This window comes from Microcaecilia unicolor, chromosome 1 (assembly GCF_901765095.1).
Source record: "Microcaecilia unicolor chromosome 1, aMicUni1.1, whole genome shotgun sequence".
Taxonomy (NCBI): Eukaryota; Metazoa; Chordata; class Amphibia; order Gymnophiona; family Siphonopidae; genus Microcaecilia; species Microcaecilia unicolor.
The window spans coordinates 649,105,765-649,126,307 of record NC_044031.1 but is presented as its reverse complement, the minus strand read 5'-3'; the positions used below and the strand labels follow the sequence as shown (position 1 = coordinate 649,126,307).

Here is a 20,543-nt window from a genome sequence, read left to right as displayed (position 1 = left end):
CTCCCCTCCTTTTTGTGCCATAGCTTAATTGTTAATATCTCTTGCAAACTATGCTTTTTGTAATATATTAATATTTTTGTAACCTAGGTCCCTTTCATATCTATTTCTTCCATCTTACCTTTTTCCTTTTCTTTATTTTATCTCTAGTTTAAACCGTTTTAATATATATTTGATAAGTGGTAATTCAAATAAAACTTGAATGTTATTGTAAATATGTGATAGGGGGAAGAGGCTGATGCGCATAGACCAGGAGAGGGACTTTGGAGTTGTATTGTCTGAGGATCTCTAAGTGGCAACACAGCGTGACAAGATGGTAGAAAAGCCAGAAGGATGCTAGGCTGCCTTGAGAGGGGCACAACCAGCAGAAGAGAGGAGGTTGTTAATGCCCTGGTACAAGTTGTCAGTGAGGCCCTACTTGAAGTATTGTGTTCAGTTTTGGAGGCTGTATCTGGCTTAGGACATAAAAAGATTTGAAGCGGTTCAGAGAAAGGTGACAAAAATGGTATGGGGTTTGCACCAAAAGAGATATGAAAAGAGACTTGAAGACCTTGAATGTATATACCCTAGAGTGAAAATAGGCACAGGGGAGATCTAACATAGTAGATGACAGCAGATAATGACCTGTACAGCCCATCCAGTCTGCTCAACAAGATAAGCTCATAGCATAAGGTATGATGTGGTACTACATATACTTGATCTTGATTTGTCCTTGTCATTTTCAGGGTACAGGCCATAGAAGTCTGCCTGGCACTGGCCTTGTTCTCCAGCTACTGAAGCTGAATATGTCCAGGCACAATCCGGGCACAGACCGTAGAAGTCTGCCCAGGACTAGCTTTGCTTCCCAATTACTGGTGTGGCCATCTAATAACCCTGAGCTTGTTTGGTTCCATGCCTTTTATACATGATTCTGTGGTATTCTGCACTAACTGCAGAGCCCAAACATTAAAACAAATCTCTGTTACATAGTAAATGACGGCAGAAAAAGACCTGCATGGTCCATCCAGTCTGCCCAACAAGATAAACTCATATGTGCTACAAAGATTTGTTCTTGATAAAAATGTAATGTACAGGTGTCTGTACATTAATCTGAACGAGAACATAACCATAAGGGAGGAATTCAAAGTTACCCCCAAAGTTCGCAATTCACCCAGCAATTTCCAATCCTTCTCTATTCTTACCCAGGCCAGGGGCCCGATGCACAAAACTTTCCGGCCAACTGTGTTTTTTTGATCGGTTCCAGACGGTTTACCAAGTATATTATTCAGCGGGAGATGCACAGAGAGGTTCTGCAGTCTAGTTTCTGTGAACGGCAGCAGACAACGTGAAGCATATGCTAATGCATTTAAATGACTAAATCAGTAATCAAATGTGTATTCTGAGCAATGCACAGCCGTTTATCTGAGCGATGTACAGAAGTAGCCCCTAACTTTTGCTTGGTAATTTTTACAGGTGGTCAGGAGCAGTTGCATGATGGTGGCATCTCTGCAGAGCAGTCTAGTTGGTATTATGGGGGTAACTTACCGGGCCAACTATGTTTTTTTTGATCGGTTCCAGATGGTTTACATGCGGTTCTCTGTTCTGTTTATTTTATCCACATCCCCAATCAGTACAGCATTGGATCCACTTCCCTGTCCCTTGTAAGTGCTGCTACCAGTCCCTCCTCATGCCCCTCCCTGATCAACATCGCACCCCAGACAATCCCCTCCTGCTCTGTCCCCAATCACTGCTGCGGAAGCATTTATTTTATTTATTTGTAGCATTTGTATCCCACATTTTCCCACCAATTTGCAGGCTCAATGTGGCTTACATTTGCTGTAATGGCGGTTGCCATTTCCGGGTAACAGAATTACAAATGGTGTTGCAATAAGGTGCATACATACATGGTAACATACATGGAACATAATATATATGGAACAGATCATGGTATATATATATATACCATGTGCAGACATACATGATAAAGAAGAATACATTATGGTATTGCAAGAAGGTTCCTGAGTAATAAATTGGATTGTAACATACGTTAGGTCATCGACTATAGAGAGACCCTATTTGACATAAGGTTTAAAGTGGTATTGCTTGATCATTAGTAGCAAAGAGGTTAGGCAGTCACGTGATAAAAGTTTGGTCTTGTATAGATCGTGTATAATGTTATTATTTAGTATTTAAGATGGATGTTTATGGTATGCCTTCTTGAAAAGATCTGTTTCACTAGCCTTCGGAAGATGGTTAGGTCTTGTGTTGTTTTTATGGCCTTCGGTCGTGCATTCCATAGCTGCGTGCAGATGTATGAGACGGTTTCCAAAGTGCTTTTTGCTATTTCTGCCAAATCTGACAGATTGGGTGGGGGGTTTTCTGGAAAGGGGGGTGGGGTAATTGTTCAGCTGCTCTGGGCACATGCATAGCAGCCATGCTTAAACTGGCACTTTCCTGTACTGAGCTGCTTTAATTTGCATGCGATTTCCTTCCTGCATGGCTCACTCTTTCTGAATCGGTAAGCTTCAGTGGGGATCAGAAAGGTACAGGTTTTTTTGTGGGGAGTTTAATGCATCTCCCCCCAGGTCCCTAAGAGATGTTCAAGACACCCCCAATGCCTTGGTCGTAGTCACGTTAAGAGATAACTGATATTCTCCGAGGACAAGCAGGCTGCTTGTTCTCACTGATGGGTGACGTCCACGGCAGCCCCTCCAATCGGAATCTTCACTAGCAAAAGCCTTTGCTAGCCCTCGCGCGCCGATGTGCACCGCGCATGCGCGGCCGTCTTCCCGCCCGAAACCGGCTCGTGCCGGCCAGTCTTCTTTTGTCCGTGCTCGGTACGGTCGTGTTTCGCCGTTCGTGCCCTGGAAAGTTGACCTCGCGCGTCGTTTTCGACTCGTTCTTTCAAAGAAAGTTTGAGAAGTGTTTCGGGAAGATACTTTTTGGTTTTTCCCTTCCCGTATTTCGAGCTTTTCGCCCCGGTAAGTTTTCTTTCGTCGTCGGGGTAGGCCTTAGTTAGGCCTCGGTCGAAATTTTCTTCTCCCTATTTTTGTGGTGCCAATTTTCGCCATTTCGAGTTTTGATCTCGCCGGCGTGATTTTTCCGCCCATGACATCGAAGCCTTCCAGTGGCTTCAAGAAGTGCACCCAGTGCGCCCGGGTAATCTCGCTCACTGACAGGCACGCGTCGTGTCTTCAGTGTCTGTGGGCTGGGCACCGCCCTCAGGCCTGTAGTCTGTGTTCCCTTTTACAAAAGCGGACTCAGGTAGCGAGGTTAGCCCAGTGGAACATTTTGTTCTCGGGCTCTTCGTCGGCATCGGCACCGGGGGTATCGAGTGCATCGACGTCTCCAGCGTCCAGACCTTCATCCTCGGCCGCCAGTGCATCGAGTGTATCGAGGCATCGACCCTCTGCATCGGCGCTGAGACATCGGACGACTGTGTCGACGTCGGTGGTACCGGGACCTCGTCTGCTGATGTCGTCGGACGGTGGTGCTTCGTCTGGAGTGCAGGTGAGGGCTGTCCATTCCCCTGCTGGTGGCGGTGAGCCTTCGGGTGGGTCTCCCCCTACCCTGAGGGCTCCTGCAGTACAGCCCCCCTGAGACTGACCCTCTTCGGTCTCGGTCCCGAGGAAGAGACGGTTGGATTCTACGTCCTCCTCGTCGGTGCCGGGAAGCGCCGGTGACGTGCTTCGCTCCAAAAAATCGAAGAAGCATCGACACCGGTCCCCTTCCCGTGTCGGCACCGAGAGCTCTGGGTCGCCGAGGGAGTCGGCACCCAGCAGGCATTGGCACCGAGAGGACCGCTCACCCTCTGTCCAAGAGGTGTCGATGCGCTCCACTCTGGACAGCCCGGAACAGACTCTGACATCGACGCCTGCATCGACCTCCATGCCTTTTTCTGCAGCCGCTCTAAACGAGAGCCTCCGGGCCATTCTCCCAGAGATCCTGGGAGAGCTGTTGCGCCCTACCCCTCCGGTACCGGGGGTGCTTGCGCCACCGGTACCGTCGAGCGAGGCGCCGGCTGGTCCATCGCCCGGGGTGAGGTCTCTGGCGTTGGTGCCGCGTGCGGTACCGACTGCGGTCGCCTCCCAGGAAGGCTCCCCGACTACGTCGGCGGAGGGAGCTTCGCCGGTGCGGGCGAGGGAGTCTACCTCTCGACGCTCCCACCGTGGCCGTGGTTCCACGGAGTCGAGCCGGGCACGGTTGCAGACACAGGTTCGTGAACTTGTGTCTGACACCGAGGGTGAGGCCTCGTGGGAAGAAGAGGAAGACATCAGATATTTCTCTGACGAGGAGTCTGAGGGTCTTCCTTCTGATCCCACTCCCTCTCCTGAGAGACAGCTTTCTCCTCCCGAGAGTCTGTCTTTCGCTTCCTTTGTCCGGGAGATGTCTACGGCCATCCCCTTCCCGGTGGTTGTGGAGGACGAGCCCAGGGCTGAAATGTTTGAGCTCCTGGACTATCCTTCTCCACCTAAGGAAGCGTCCACAGTACCCATGCATCATGTCCTAAAAAAGACATTGCTGGCGAACTGGACCAAGCCATTAACTAACCCCCACATTCCCAAGAAGATTGAGTCCCAGTACCGGATCCATGGGGACCCAGAGCTGATGCGCACTCAGTTGCCTCACGACTCTGGAGTTGTGGATTTGGCCCTAAAGAAGGCCAAGAGTTCTAGGGAGCATGCTTCGGCGCCCCCGGGCAAGGACTCTAGAACCTTGGACTCCTTTGGGAGGAAGGCCTACCATTCTTCTATGCTCGTGGCCAAAATTCAGTCCTACCAGCTCTACACGAGCATACACATGCGGAACAATGTGCGGCAGTTGGCGGGCTTGGTGGATACGCTCCCCCTGAGCAAGCCAAGCCTTTTCAGGAGGTGGTCAGGCAGCTGAAGGCGTGCAGAAAATTCCTGGCCAGAGGGGTGTATGACATCTTTGATGTTGCATCCAGGGCCGCTGCTCAAGGTGTGGTGATGCGCAGACTCTCATGGCTGTGTGCCTCCGACCTGGAGAATAGAATCCAGCAGCGGATTGCGGACTCGCCTTGCCGTGCGGATAATATTTTTGGAGAGAAAGTCGAACAGGTGGTAGAGCAGCTCCACCAGCGGGACACCGCATTCGACAAGTTCTCCCGCCGGCAGCCTTCAGCCTCTACCTCTACAGGTAGAAGATTTTTTGGGGGAAGGAAGACTGTTCCCTACTCTTCTGGTAAGCGTAGGTACAATCCTCCTTCTCGACAGCCTGCGGCCCAGGCTAAGCCCCAGCGCGCTCGCTCTCATCAGCAGCATGCGCCTCAGCAAGGCCCCTCGGCTCCCCAGCAAAAGCAAGGGACGAGCTTTTGACTGGCTCCAGCAGAGCATAGCCGACATCCAAGTGTCAGTGCCGGGCGACCTGCCAGTCGGAGGGAGGTTGAAAGCTTTTCACCAAAGGTGGCCTCTCATAACCTCCGATCAGTGGGTTCTTCAAATAGTCCGGCAAGGATACACCCTCAATTTGGCCTCAAAACCTCCAAATTGTCCACCGGGAGCTCAGTCTTACAGCTTCCAGCACAAGCAGGTACTTGCAGAGGAACTCTCCGCCCTTCTCAGCGCCAATGCGGTCGAGCCTGTGCCATCCGGGCAGGAAGGGCTGGGATTCTATTCCAGGTACTTCCTTGTGGAAAAGAAAACAGGGGGGATGCGTCCCATCCTAGACCTAAGGGCCCTGAACAAATATCTGGTCAAAGAAAAGTTCAGGATGCTTTCCCTGGGCACCCTTCTTCCCATGATTCAGGAAAACGATTGGCTATGCTCTCTGGACTTGAAGGATGCCTACACACACATCCCGATACTGCCAGCTCACAGGCAGTATCTGCGATTTCAGCTGGGCACACGTCACTTCCAGTACTGTGTGCTACCCTTTGGGCTCGCCTCTGCGCCCAGGGTGTTCACAAAGTGCTTGGCTGTAGTAGCAGCGGCACTTCGCAGGCTGGGGGTGCACGTGTTCCCATATCTCGACGATTGGCTGGTGAAGAACACATCTGAGGCAGGAGCCCTGCAGTCCATGCAGATGACTATTCGCCTCCTGGAGCTACTGGGGTTTGTGATAAATTATCCAAAGTCCCATCTTCTCCGTGCAGAAACTCGAATTCATAGGAGCTCTGCTGGATTCTCGGACGGCTCGCGCCTATCTCCCAGAGGCGAGAGCCAACAACTTGTTGTCCTTCGTCTCGCGGGTGCGAGCGTCACAGCAGATCACAGCTCGGCAGATGTTGAGATTACTTGGCCACATGGCCTCCACAGTTCATGTGACTCCCATGGCCCGCCTTCACATGAGATCTGCCCAATGGACCCTAGCTTCCCAGTGGTTTCAGGCTGCTGGGGATCTAGAAGACGTGATCCACCTGTCCACGAGTTTTCTCAAATCCCTATATTGGTGGACGATTTGGTCCAATTTGACTCTGGGACATCCTTTCCAAATTCCTCAACCACAAAAAGTGCTGACCACTGATGCGTCTCTCCTGGGATGGGGAGCTCATGTCGATGGGCTTCACACCCAAGGAAGCTGGTCCCTCCAGGAACGCGATCTGCAGATCAATCTTCTGGAGTTGCGAGCGATCTGGAACGCTATGAAGGCTTTCAGAGATCGGCTGTCCCACCAAATTATCCAAATTCAGACAGACAACCAGGTTGCCATGTACTACGTCAACAAGCAGGGGGGCACCAGATCTCGCCCCCTGTGTCAGGAAGCCGTCAGCATGTGGCTCTGGGCTCGCCGTCACGGCATGGTGCTCCAAGCCACGTATCTGGCAGGCGTAAACAACAGTGTGGCCGACAGGTTGAGCAGGATTATGCAACCTCACGAGTGGTCGCTCAATTCCCGTGTAGTGCGACAGATCTTCCAGGTGTGGGGCACCCCCTTAATAGACCTCTTTGCATCTCGAGCCAACCACAAAGTCCCTCAGTTCTGTTCCAGGCTTCAGGCCCACGGCAGACTGGCATCGGATGCCTTCCTCCTGGATTGGGGGGAGGGTCTGCTGTATGCTTATCCTCCCATACCTCTGGTGGGGAAGACTTTGTTGAAACTCAGGCAAGACCGAGGCACCATGATTCTGATTGCTCCTTTTTGGCCGCTTCAGATCTGGTTCCCTCTTCTTCTGGAGTTGTCCTCCGAAGAACCGTGGAGATTGGAGTGTTTTCCGACCCTCATCACGCAGGATGAAGGGGCGCTTCTGCATCCCAACCTCCGGTCCCTGGCTCTCACGGCCTGGATGTTGAGAGCGTAGACTTTGCCTCTTTGGGTCTGTCAGAGGGTGTCTCCCGCATCTTGCTTGCTTCCAGGAAAGATTCCACTAAGAGGAGTTACTTCTTTCTGTGGAGGAGGTTTGCCGTCTGGTGTGACAGCAAGGCCCTAGATCCTCGCTCTTGTCCTACACAGACCCTGCTTGAATACCTTCTGCAGTTGTCTGAGTCTGGTCTCAAGACCAACTCTGTAAGGGTTCACCTTAGTGCAATCAGTGCATACCATTACCGTGTGGAAGGTAAGCCGATCTCAGGACAGCCTTTAGTTGTTCGCTTCAAGAGAGGTTTGCTTTTGTCAAAGCCCCCTGTCAAGCCTCCTACAGTGTCATGGGATCTCAATGCCATTCTCACCCAGCTGATGAAACCTCCTTTTGAGCCACTGAATTCCTGCCATCTGAAGTACTTGACCTGGAAGGTCATTTTCTTGGTGGCAGTTACTTCAGCTCGTAGAGTCAGTGAGCTTCAGGCCCTGGTAGCCCAGGCCCCTTACACCAAATTTCATCATAACAGAGTAGTCCTCCGCACTCACCCTAAGTTCTTGCCAAAGGTTGTGTTGGAGTTCCATCTGAACCAGTCAATTGTCTTGCCAACATTCTTTCCCCGTCCTCATTCCTGCCCTGCTGAACGTCAGCTGCACACATTGGACTGCAAGAGAGCATTGGCCTTCTACCTGGAGCGGACACAGCCCAACAGACAGTCCGCCCAATTGTTTGTTTCTTTTGATCCCAACAGGAGGGGAGTGGCTGTGGGAAAACGCACCATATCCAATTGGCTAGCAGATTGCATTTCCTTCACTTACGCCCAGGCTGGGCTGGCTCTTGAGGGTCATGTCATGGCTCATAATGTTAGAGCCATGGCAGCGTCGGTAGCCCACTTGAAGTCAGCCACTATTGAAGAGATTTGCAAAGCTGCGACGTGGTCATCTGTTCACACATTCACATCTCATTACTGCCTGCAGCAGGATACCCGACGCGACAGTCGGTTCGGGCAGTCAGTGCTTCAGAATCTGTTCGGGGTTTAGAATCCAACTCCACCCCCCTAGGCCCATGTTTGTTCTGTTCCAGGCTGCACTCTCAGTTAGTTGGTAAATTTTTTAGGTCAATCTCAGTTATGTCCTCGCCGTTGCGAGGCCCAATTGACCATGGTTGTTGTTTTGAGTGAGCCTGGGGGCTAGGGATACCCCATCAGTGAGAACAAGCAGCCTGCTTGTCCTCGGAGAAAGCGAATGCTACATACCTGTAGAAGGTATTCTCCGAGGACAGCAGGCTGATTGTTCTCACAAACCCGCCCGCCTCCCCTTTGGAGTTGTGTCTTCCCTAGTCTTTGTCTTGCTACATATGAGACTGGCCGGCACGAGCCGGTTTCGGGCGGGAAGACGGCCGTGCATGCGCTGTGCGCATCGGCGCGCGAGGGCTAGCAAAGGCTTTTGCTAGTGAAGATTCCGATTGGAGGGGCTGCCGTGGACGTCACCCATCAGTGAGAACAATCAGCCTGCTGTCCTCGGAGAATACCTTCTACAGGTATGTAGCATTCGCTTTGTGGCAACCACTGGTTAACCCGATCTACACAGACTCTCAAAAAATTAGAAGTACTCTCTCCTGATCCTAGCAATGACAAAATTATTTGAATACTGTCTACATACAGTCAGAAAAAGACATCCAGAAAGAAGAGTGATATAAATGTTAAATAACACTTGAAAAGGACAAGAGACTACATGTGTTGGCTTGGAATAGATGTTCTAGATCATAGAGAACAAAAATAAATTAGTATTGGTGTTTTTTAGTGCATCTGCTTTTGCCAGGTATCTCTACCAGTGGAATCAAGTGCATACATTTTTACAGATGATGGTTAAAAGTGTGAAAAAAAGCACGAAAACAGAGGGGAAGATCCAAGGCAGGCAAGGAGAAGAGTAAAAAAAGTACTAGGAGAAGTAGGGTTTTCCTGGTGATTATCAGGTGATATTTAAGTTATTTTATGTTTGTGGTTTTTATTTTTGTGTTTTATGCTTATTGTTATGTATACAATAGGGTTTCTTGGTGGTGTTATTTATTTTTGTATTTGTTTTAGATATTGATGTTTTTTTCTTTTTCTAGTTTGGGAAACTTCTAGTCTGTTTTACTTTTTTTTTTTTTTGTACATAGCATGTTTTCGGTTAAAATCTAAAATCAGAACCCTATCTATTAGAAACATCTAAGCTAGTCTAGGCCACAACTTCAGGAATCAGATTTGTGAGATTTACTTTCACCACCACCCTTTCTTAATATTTCTTTGACATCTAGCTATCGGACATAAGCCTGAAAAGTTCCCTTTGTATTTTAAGCACTACCATCAAGTAATGTCAGTAAAGGTTCCTAGAGTTAATGGTTTCCAGTTTAGGAAATGAATGTCTCAGAATTAATAATAACATTTTATATTCCAAACTCTGTGTTCACCAAACTATGTTGTCCTCCTGTGGAGCATTATACTTCTTGCAATACAGATGTTTTAGTATCCAAATCAGATCATCTTTTTGCAACATTTTGTGCCTTGGTTTCCTAAGTAGCTAATTCATAATCTCAGAATATTCCTAATGTTTTCCAAATGTGAGATCACCCCCTAAAATATCTCAAAGGAGATATAAGCGTACCCTAGAATGACCCTGCAGCAGCCATATTAAGACTTTGCATCTTCAACCAGCAAAGGAGGTATAGAAAAAGAAACATAATCTAACTTGCACCATTAGTTAACAAAGATGCCTTCATCTTCACAAATTTAGAATGGCATTTTCAGTGACAGGTTTCAGTCAGTAGAGCCAATACCCTCTGCAGCTTGTTTTGTTTTTTTTCACTGCAGACTGCAGGAAATCTGGCCTGACAGCACCACAGATCTTACCTCCATAATTTCGGGTGCTTTTGATATGATTCAGGAGAGCATCTTCCAAATTAATCTTTTCACTTCTAGGACCCCATAGCATTTGCTTGATATGAAGAACCTCAATAGTAATGGAATGAAGAACCTTTAATTGGGGGTCAGTCTTTGAAGTGGCTGACAGCCCCCTCCCCCCCCCCCCCCCACTGCATTTGCTATGAGACAGCTCTCAGAGCATTCAGCTTATATTCCCCATTTGTTTTTAAGGAAAAGGAAGCAGGGTAATTAACCAACCAACTGGCATCTCAAGTGCAGCCACCTTCTTGTTCTTTATTTCATGTCTGTAATTCAGTACTAGCTGTATTTGACTTTTTTCCTCTGCACTGTCTGAGCTCAAGTTTGCTATTAACCAGTTTAATCTTGTGATTTTTGTTACTGCAATTGAAGCACAGTTGCTTCTGTGTTTTGCCTTAGGGTGTTGTAAAGCCAAGTATCTGTGTTCAGAGTAAGTATGCAGTCTTTAATAATGTGGATGGAGATCTAGACTGAGCAGCATTTCTTATTCATGCGCTTCTTGTTTTTATGTTGCTGGTTAGATTTTAAACCGGATGAGGAAGCTGCTACTGGAGAGCAAAGCACATCATCAAATCATCAGCAAAGCATGGCAAAGGTAGCATTCTAATCATTATCAACCATCCCACTAATGTGTGTGTACTGTACACAGCAGCATGGGAACAGCCTCTAAATCCAGTCACTTTCGCTTGCCCCCTGACCTATTTATATCATAAGTTTGGTTACTAATGGATCATGTGATGCAATCTGCAGGGCAGTCGGAAACCAACGTCAATGTCCGCAGATCATGCACGACGGATGAAGATTAGTTGTGGGTTCAAGGCCCTAGCCAGTCTCGTACTACCTGCCTGTGGCCAGTCCAGTGTAAAGGTAACTCCAGCTTGTCTGCGTGTATATGTTTATCTGTCTTTCTGTCTGTCTCTGTTCCAATTTATTTTCTTGGTATACTATGAAAACAACGCAAACAAAATAGGAATATGCAAAGAAGAGAAGAAAAGAAAGAGCAAGCGTCATTCGGATGATGCCAGCCTATCTGAGTTGAGATTTAGCTTACTTTCATAGCAAAAAAACCTGTACCTTTCTGATCCCAAGGCAGAGTGGAGGAGTGGCCTAGTGGTTAGGGTGGTGGACTGTGGTCCTGGGGAACTGAGGAACAGAGTTCGATTCCGGGCACAGGCAGCTCCTTGTGACTCTGGGCAAGTCACTTAACCCTCCATTGCCTGCCGCATTGAGCCTGCCATGAGTGGGAAAGCGTGGGGTACAAATGTAAATAAATAGAATGGACTACTTAACGTAAGAATAAGTATATACATGTAGGGCACAGGCATTTTCAACGGTAACTCTGTCATTCTGGAACTCTTCTTGTTTGCATTCAACAAGAGATGAACTACAGTGGGGGAAATAAGTATTTGATCCCTTGCTGATTTTGTAAGTTTGCCCACTGACAAAGACATGAGCAGCCCATAATTGAAGGGTAGGTTATTGGTAACAGTGAGAGATAGCACATCACAAATTAAATCCGGAAAATCACATTGTGGAAAGTATATGAATTTATTTGCATTCTGCAGAGGGAAATAAGTATTTGATCCCTCTGGCAAACAAGACCTAATACTTGGTGGCAAAACCCTTGTTGGCAAGCACAGCGGTCAGACGTCTTCTGTAGTTGATGATGAGGTTTGCACACATGTCAGGAGGAATTTTGGTCCACTCCTCTTTGCAGATCATCTCTAAATCATTAAGAGTTCTGGGCTGTCGCTTGGCAACTCGCAGCTTCAGCTCCCTCCATAAGTTTTCAATGGGATTAAGGTCTGGTGACTGGCTAGGCCACTCCATGACCCTAATGTGCTTCTTCCTGAGCCACTCCTTTGTTGCCTTGGCTGTATGTTTTGGGTCATTGTCGTGCTGGAAGACCCAGCCACGACCCATTTTTAAGGCCCTGGCGGAGGGAAGGAGGTTGTCACTCAGAATTGTACGGTACATGGCCCCATCCATTCTCCCATTGATGCGGTGAAGTAGTCCTGTGCCCTTAGCAGAGAAACACCCCCAAAACATAACATTTCCACCTCCATGCTTGACAGTGGGGACGGTGTTCTTTGGGTCATAGGCAGCATTTCTCTTCCTCCAAACACGGCGAGTTGAGTTCATGCCAAAGAGCTCAATTTTTGTCTCATCTGACCACAGCACCTTCTCCCAATCACTCTCGGCATCATCCAGGTGTTCACTGGCAAACTTCAGACGGGCCGTCACATGTGCCTTCCGGAGCAGGGGGACCTTGCGGGCACTGCAGGATTGCAATCCGTTATGTCGTAATGTGTTACCAATGGTTTTCGTGGTGACAGTGGTCCCAGCTGCCTTGAGATCATTGACAAGTTCCCCCCTTGTAGTTGTAGGCTGATTTCTAACCTTCCTCATGATCAAGGATACCCCACGAGGTGAGATTTTGCGTGGAGCCCCAGATCTTTGTCGATTGACAGTCATTTTGTACTTCTTCCATTTTCTTACTATGGCACCAACAGTTGTCTCCTTCTCGCCCAGCGTCTTACTGATGGTTTTGTAGCCCATTCCAGCCTTGTGCAGGTGTATGATCTTGTCCCTGACATCCTTAGACAGCTCCTTGCTCTTGGCCATTTTGTAGAGGTTAGAATCTGACTGATTCACTGAGTCTGTGGACAGGTGTCTTTCATACAGGTGACCATTGCCGACAGCTGTCTGTCATGCAGGTAACGAGTTGATTTGGAGCATCTACCTGGTCTGTAGGGGCCAGATCTCTTACTGGTTGGTGGGGGATCAAATACTTATTTCCCTCTGCAGAATGCAAATAAATTCATATACTTTCCACAATGTGATTTTCCGGATTTAATTTGTGATGTGCTATCTCTCACTGTTACCAATAACCTACCCTTCAATTATGGGCTGCTCATGTCTTTGTCAGTGGGCAAACTTACAAAATCAGCAAGGGATCAAATACTTATTTCCCCCACTGTATGTGACTTTCAGGAAGAGTTAAGACATGGCTTTTCCCATTAAGAGTAGGTTATGTAAGTTGTCTTGTCTTTTGTTGGGTTATATTTGTCCATGTGGCTTAGTGAGGGTTTGTTATGGATTTTTAGTTCTCTATATGTAGTCTTCATTAGCAATGTGTTTAGGCAATTTTTTGTCTGATTGTGATTTATTTTGTTGTATTTTATGCTTATTGTTATGCATATAACGGGGTTTATTGTTGGTGTGCCTATTATTGATTGTATTTATTTTAGATATTTATTGTATATTATTGTACTTTAGGAAACCTGTTTAGGAAGTAATCAGGGCAGGGCTGACCATATTGGATGCACTAGGCAAACCTTTGGTTGTGCAAAGTTTTAAGTTTAAAGGGCTTGGTATACTGCTCCTTCTTATCATGTCTAAGCAGTTTACAAATAAAAATAAAATGAACTACATAGAAAGAGAGAATACCATTATAAATAGGAAAGGAAGAACAAATCACAACAAATCATTCAAACAAACAAACAAACAAACAAACAAACAAACACAAAACTGCCTAACAAGCTCATTAGCAGACCAAGGGCAAACATCATCCCAAACAACCAAAGGCAATAGTAAGAAAAAAATGTAGGGTGTAAGGAGGAGCGATAAGGGAGGCTAAGAAGGATACAATTTCCTCACAAAGGGCCCTAAAAGCCAATAAAAGAACCTTAAATCATATCAGAAATTGGACAGGCAACCAGTGGGTGACTCAGCAACAATGGGGTTACATGATCATAGCAATATGAACCACACAAGAGACGGACTGAAGCATTCTGGAGTGTGTGCAAACATTTCAGACTCAGTAATACTAGTATATATCACGTTTCAAACCTTTCCCGGGGCAACTTAAGGCTCTACCAGTAACCCCCTCCCCTTTAATTTGGCATTTCTCTCTCCTCTCCCTATGCATTTCATGTTGCCTGCATCGCCCCTTCCTCTGTCTTCCCACCACCCTAGCCAGTATCTCCCCTTTCCTTCTCTTCCACCTTACTATGGCCAGCGTCTCCCCTTCCCCTCTCTACCTTCCACCTTAACATGGCCAGTATATCCTGTTCTCCTCTACCCCCCCCCCCCAAATTGGGTAGCATCTCAATTTCTCTTCCCTACCCTACTCTGCATCCAGCATCTTCCCTCCTTCCTTTCTGGGCCACTACCAGCGCCCCTTATCCTCTCCCCTTACTGGCTCAGAGTGCTGTGTGGGCCCTGTAAGTACAGACTCTCATTGAAGTGCTGAGTGTCCCCCCCCCCCCCCCCCACAACAGGAATTCCACCTTGGAGGGGGAACAAGGCAGTGCTTCAGAGCATGCCTGTGCAGTACTTTATCTTCTCTGGGGCCAGCATCAACAGGTCCAGCAGAGGAAGGCTCTCACATGCTGCTGCCTCCCAAAATCTGCCTAATTTCCTCAGATAGAGAAGATCCACTCACCCTATCAAAACTGGTCAGGTCTCTCTCTTTCCCATCTTCCTTTTTTCTTTGACTCTTTCCTTTGTCTTCTTACTCTGCTCAGTCTCTCTCCACAGATGGCGAAAGCTGGCCTGTTGGAGAAATCAGTGGGGTACATCACACGGCTGCAGCAGGAGCGCCGCCGAATGCAAGAGACTGTACAGCAGCTGCGCACTGAGATGGAGGAACTCAATGCTGCTATTAGGTGAGAGAGAGTACAGTGCATGTTTTCTTCTCTCCTTTGCTTTACACTGTTTTCATCTTCCTTACTGCTGTTTTTGACCCTTCATTTACAATACAAAACAAAATGTATATTCCGATATATACCCCCTAGGATCAGTGTGGATTACAAAATAAAATTAGGCCATTACTAGGAAGAATACAGAAAAACATAATATTCAGAGACTAATAATATCAATATCGGAACATTAGTCACCAAAATTCTTACTTGACATAAGAATAGGAAGGTTTCTATAGAGCACAAACATTTTCAATGGTAACTCTTGTCATTCTGGAATTCTTCCTGATAGCATTCAGAATTATGTGGCTTTCAGGAAGAGTTAAGACATGGCTTTTCCCATTAGAGTAAACATGTTGCTGTACAATAATACCATATCTGGGTAATATATAGCGTGTCCATTTATCCTACCTGGGTAAGTAATATACCGTTTTACTTGGGTAATGCTGCACTTGAAATGTATATTACAACTAGTTTAAAGCATTTTGGGATAATGTTACAGTATATGGACTGTATTTAAGATCATATAATGACTGCATCATAACAACACTCTGTAAGCCACATTGAGCCTGCAAAAAGGTGGGATAATGTGGGGTACAAATGCAATAAATAATAATAATAATACTGTCATGAAGTAACACTGTACTATAAGTAATTAAATTAAATTAAATAACTATAAGTAATTAAAGTAATTACCTGGGTAATTTTGAACTTCCCATATCTGGGTACAATGTCACCATATCTTGGTAATGACATAACTCCTGTAACGCCTGCAACCGTTTCTGTGCCTCTGAGAGAGTTGTCCTATCAGGAGACTGAATCAGGAATTTGTGGTTGCAGATCTGACCTCGGCAAGCACCAGACTGCTGCTTCTAGTTGGTTTATTAAACTTAATAAATAGAAATAAATCGTAGAAAAGAAAATAAGATGATACCTTTCTCCGAGGACAAGCAGACTAGGTTATTCTCACACATGGGTCGGCGATCTGCGCCGGCCTGGGAATCAGCATAAAACATAGCAAAAACAAAAAATTTGCCAGAGCCTTCTGTTGCGCGTGCAGCAGTGCACTGTGCATGCGCGGACTGACTTCCTGCCCGCTGCGTGAGCGTGTACCTCAGTTTCTTTTCTTCCACATGAGGAGCAACAGCTTTTTCTGTGGCTCTTCTCTTTGCGCCTGGGAAAGAGCCTTCTTCATTTTTGAAGTGTGTTTTTCACTCGATTTTTATTTTCATTTAGTTCTGTTAAAAAATAAAAAAGAGAAATTGTTTTCCCTTTATTTTTTCTTAGTTTTGTTGTCCTTTTTAAAGTTTCCGTTCTTTTTCGATAGCAGCTGTCTTTTAGGCTGCGTGGTCGCGTCTCTCCCTTTTTGTGCCTTTTTTTTTTTTTTGGCACAATCGAGCCATTTGATTTAGCCGGTGAGATCTTCCCTTCCATGTCATCTAAGACTCCCAGTGGCTTCATACGCTGTACTCAGTGCAACCGGACCATCTCGGGTACAGATACACATTCCTGGTGTATCTAGTGCCTTGGGCCTGACCATAGCCCAGCTCATTGTGTCCTTTGTCTTCGTATGAAGAAAAGGACTCAATTGGCTTGAGAAGCCCAGAGAGAAAACTTTTTGGGGCTCGGTCCAGTCCTTCGGCATTCGAACTGAGGTCGGTGGCATCGACATTGAGGGACACATCGACGTCGGGAGGAGGTAGGCATGGCTGCTGAGAGGCCACGGCATTCTGGGAGCAGTGAGGAATCGAGTGGGTCTCCACCTACCTCGAGGCCTCCTGCTGTACAGGCCCCTGGGACTGTCCATCGTCTTACCCAACCCTGAGGACACGTGGGGATTCGTCGTTGTCCTTGTCAGCACCGAGGAGCCTCGGTGAGGTGCATCAAGCGAAGGCTAAGCACCAACACCGTTCTCCCTCGACACATGGTGCCAGGAGCTGCGGGGCGCCGAGGGATTTGGCACCCGAGAAGCATCGGCACTGGGAGGACCGCTCCCTCTCCATACATGAGGTGCCGATGCGTCGGCCTCTCAGCAGTCCGGTTCCTATTCCCGAGCCTCAGCAGATTCTGTGATCGACTGCTCCACTGGCACCGCAGCCTTCTCCGATGGTGGCTCTCGACTAGCGCATCCGGGCCTTGCTTCCAGAACTTCTGGAAGGACTGCATCAGTCTGCATCGGTATCAGGGGTGCTTGCGCCTGCCATGCTGTCTGCTGCAGTGGCGCCTGGCCCTCCGCCTGCAGTGAGGTCCCCCGAGCTCGATGCCGCTTGCGGTTCCAGTATCGGCTGCCACCCAGGTCGACTCCCCATCGACGTTGGTGGAGGAAGCTTCACCACAGTCCATGCGGGTGTCAGCCCCTCGACATCGCCATCGAGACAGGCTCAATCTCGAAGGTCCCTGAGGGACGTGCTCTCTGACACTGAGGAGGAGCTCTCGTGGGAGTAAGAGGAAGATCCCAGGTACTTTTCCTCCGATGAGTCCTTTGGGATTCCCTCTGAACCTTTCCTTCCACCTGAAAGGAGACTGTCTCCTCCTGAGAGCCTCTCTTTTTCATTGTTTGTGCAGGAAATGGCTGAGGCCATTCCATTCCCTGCAGATGTGGAGGATGAGCCCAGGGTTGAGATGCTCGAGGTCCTGGGCTACACCTCTCCACCTAAGGAGAGGCAGTAATGGCTCCTTTGCATAAGGTACTCACAAAATGTCTATCAGTAGTCACAGTGTCGCTACTCAGACTGGGATTGCATGTGTTCCCTTACTTCAACAATTGGCTAGTGAAGAGCACCTCAGAGGATGGTGCTCTACAGTCAATGCGGATGACTATTCAGGTCCTGGAACTACTAGGGTTTGTATTAAATTATGCCAAGTCCCATCTCACTCCTGTTCAGAAATTGGAGTTCTGCTGGACACGAGGACGGCTCAAGCATATCTCCCTGAGGCACGGGCAGACAATCATCTGTCCCTAGTGTCTGCGGTTTGAACGTCTCAGTAGGTCACAGCTCGGCAGATGTTGACACTCTTGGGGCACATAGCCTCCACAGTACATGTTACACCCATGGCACATTTACAGATGAGATCTGCTCAATGGACCCTAGTTTCTCAGTGGTTTCAAGCTGCAGGGAATCTAGAGAATGTGATCCAACTGTCTACCGTCATTCGCAACTCTCTTCAGTGGTGGATAATATGGCCCAATTTGATCATGGGATGCCCATTCCAAATTCCTCAGCCGCAGAGAGTGCTAACAATGGATGCATCCTTCCTGGGGTGGGGGAGCTCATGTAGATGGACTTCACACAGGGAGCCTGGTCCTTCCAGGAAACAGGTCTGTAGATCAACCTCCTGGAGCTCCGAGCGATCTGGAATGCTCTAAAGGCTTTCAGAGATCGGCTGTCCAACCAAATCATTTTGATTCAAACAGACAATCAGGTTGCGATGTACTGCACCAACAAACAGGGGGGCACCGGATCTCGCCCTCTGTGTCAGGAAGCCGTCAAGATGTGGCTTTGTGCACGCCGTCACAGCATGTTTTTCCAAGCCACTTATCTGGCAGGCGTAAACAACAGACTGGCCGACAGGCTGAGCAGGGTAATGTAACCTCATGAGTGGTCACAGAATATGGGTGTTGCTCGCAAGATCTTCCGTGTGTGGGGCACCCCCCCCCTTGGTGGATTTTTTTGCTACTCAAATCAATCACAAGGTCCTTCAGTTCTGTTCCAGACTTCAGGCCCACGACAGACTAGCATCAGATGTCTTTCTCCTACATTGGGGAGCAGGCCTTCTGTATGCGTATCCTCCTATATACCTCTAGTAGGAAAAACTTTGCTGAAACTCAAACAAGACCGCAGAACCATGATCCTGATTGCACCCTACTGGCCACGTCAGATTTGGTTCCCTCTTCTTCTGGAATTGTCCTCCAAAGAACTATGCAGATTGGACTGTTTTCCGACCCTCATCACCCAGAAAGAGGGACTGCTTCTACATTCCAACCTCCAGTCTCTGCTTCCTTGGGTCTTTCGGAGGGTGTCTCCCGGGTCCTGCTTGCTTCCAGAAAAGATTCCACTAAGAGGTGTTACTCTTTTAAATGGAGGAGGTTTGCCGTCTGGTTTGACAGCAAGGCCCTAGATCGTCTCTCTTGTCCTACACAGACCCTGCTTGAATACCTTCTACACTTGTCAGAGTCTGTTCTCAAGACTAACTCATTAAGGGTTCACCTTAGTGCAATCAGTGCTTATCATCAGCGTGTAGAAGGTAAGCCTATCTCTGGACAGCCTTTAGTTGTTCGCTTTATGAGAGATTTGCTTTTGTCAAAACCCCCTGTCAATCCTCCTCCAGTGTCATGGGATCTCAACGTCGTTCTCACTCAACTAATGAAAGCTCCTTTTGAGCCACTGAATTCCTGCCATCTGAAGTACTTGACCTGGAAGGTCATTTTCTTGGTGGCTGTTACTTCAGCTAGTAGGATCAGTGAACTTCAGGCCCTAGTAGTGGATGCACCTTATACTAAGTTCCATCACAACGGGGTAGTCCTCTGCGCTCACCCTAGGTTTCTGCTCACCCTAAGTTCCATCTGAACCAGTCAGTTGTCTTGCCCACATTTTTCCCCGCCCTCATGTCCACCCTGGCGAAAGCAGCTTGCACACCTTGGACTGTAAGAGAGCATTGGCCTTTTACGTGGAGCAGACAAAGCCCATCATACAGTCCGTCCAGTTGTTTGTTGCTTATGATCCCAACAGGAGGGGAGTCACCATCGGAAAACGCACAATTTCCAATTGGCTAGCAGATTGCATTTCCTTCGCTTATGCCCAAGCTGGGCTGTCTCTAGAGAGCCCTGTCACTGCTCATAATGTAAGAGCCATGGCTGCGTCGGTGGCTCACTTAAAGTCAGTCTCCATCGAAGAGATTTGCAAAGCTGCAACGTGGTCTTCAGTCCACACATTCATATCACACTACTGCTTAGAGCAGGATACCCGACGCAACAGTCGATTTGGCCAGTCGGTGCTGCAGAATCTGGGGTTTAGAATCCAACTCCACCTGCCTAGGTCCATTTTATTCTGTTCCAGGCTGCACTCTCAACTAGTTGTATATAGTTTCAGGTTAATCTATGTTATGTCCTTGCCATTGCGAGGCCCAATTGACCAATGTTTTCTTGTTTTCGGTGAGCCTGGATGCTAGGGATACCCCATGTGTGAGAATAATCCAGCCTGCTTGTCCTCAGAGAAAGCGAAGATACTTAGCTGTAGCAGGTATTCTCCAAATACAGCAGACTGATTATTCTCACAATCCTGCCCACCTCCCCTTGGAGTTATTTGTTATTCTTTTGGACTTAACAGAGGTACATGCTTGCGCAGCGGGTGGGAAGTCAGTCCGCGCTTTTGCGGTGCGTCGCTGCACGCGCACCAGAAGGTTCTGGCAAATATTTTGTTTTTTTGCTATGTTTTATGCCGATTCCTGTGCTGGAGCAGATTGCCGACCCATGTGTGAGAATCAGCTTCTGTCCTCGGACTAACTTAATACATTTTTTTCAGTTAGCTTTCAAAGGTAACCCTTCTTCAGATCAGAAATAAGCAAATATTGAGAAATATCAGAATGTATGAAACACAAAAGAATTTCAATGACAGTCTCACAGGAGGAGGGTGGGATGGGTTAGGTGAGAAACGGGAAGAGCTGA

At 47.7% G+C, this 20,543-nt stretch overlaps 1 protein-coding gene across 1 annotated transcript in view; it reads left to right on the top strand.

Moving 5' to 3' along the window:
• The window catches only part of LOC115456575 (MLX-interacting protein-like), a 141,744-nt gene that overhangs the window by 115,612 nt on the left and 5,589 nt on the right, over window positions 1-20,543 (top strand). Inside the window, exons 11-13 of the mRNA XM_030185753.1 lie at window positions 10,697-10,770; window positions 10,926-11,042; window positions 14,718-14,845. Of these exons, the coding sequence (XP_030041613.1) occupies window positions 10,697-10,770; window positions 10,926-11,042; window positions 14,718-14,845 (319 nt within the window). The remainder of the gene's footprint in view (window positions 1-10,696; window positions 10,771-10,925; window positions 11,043-14,717; window positions 14,846-20,543) is intronic.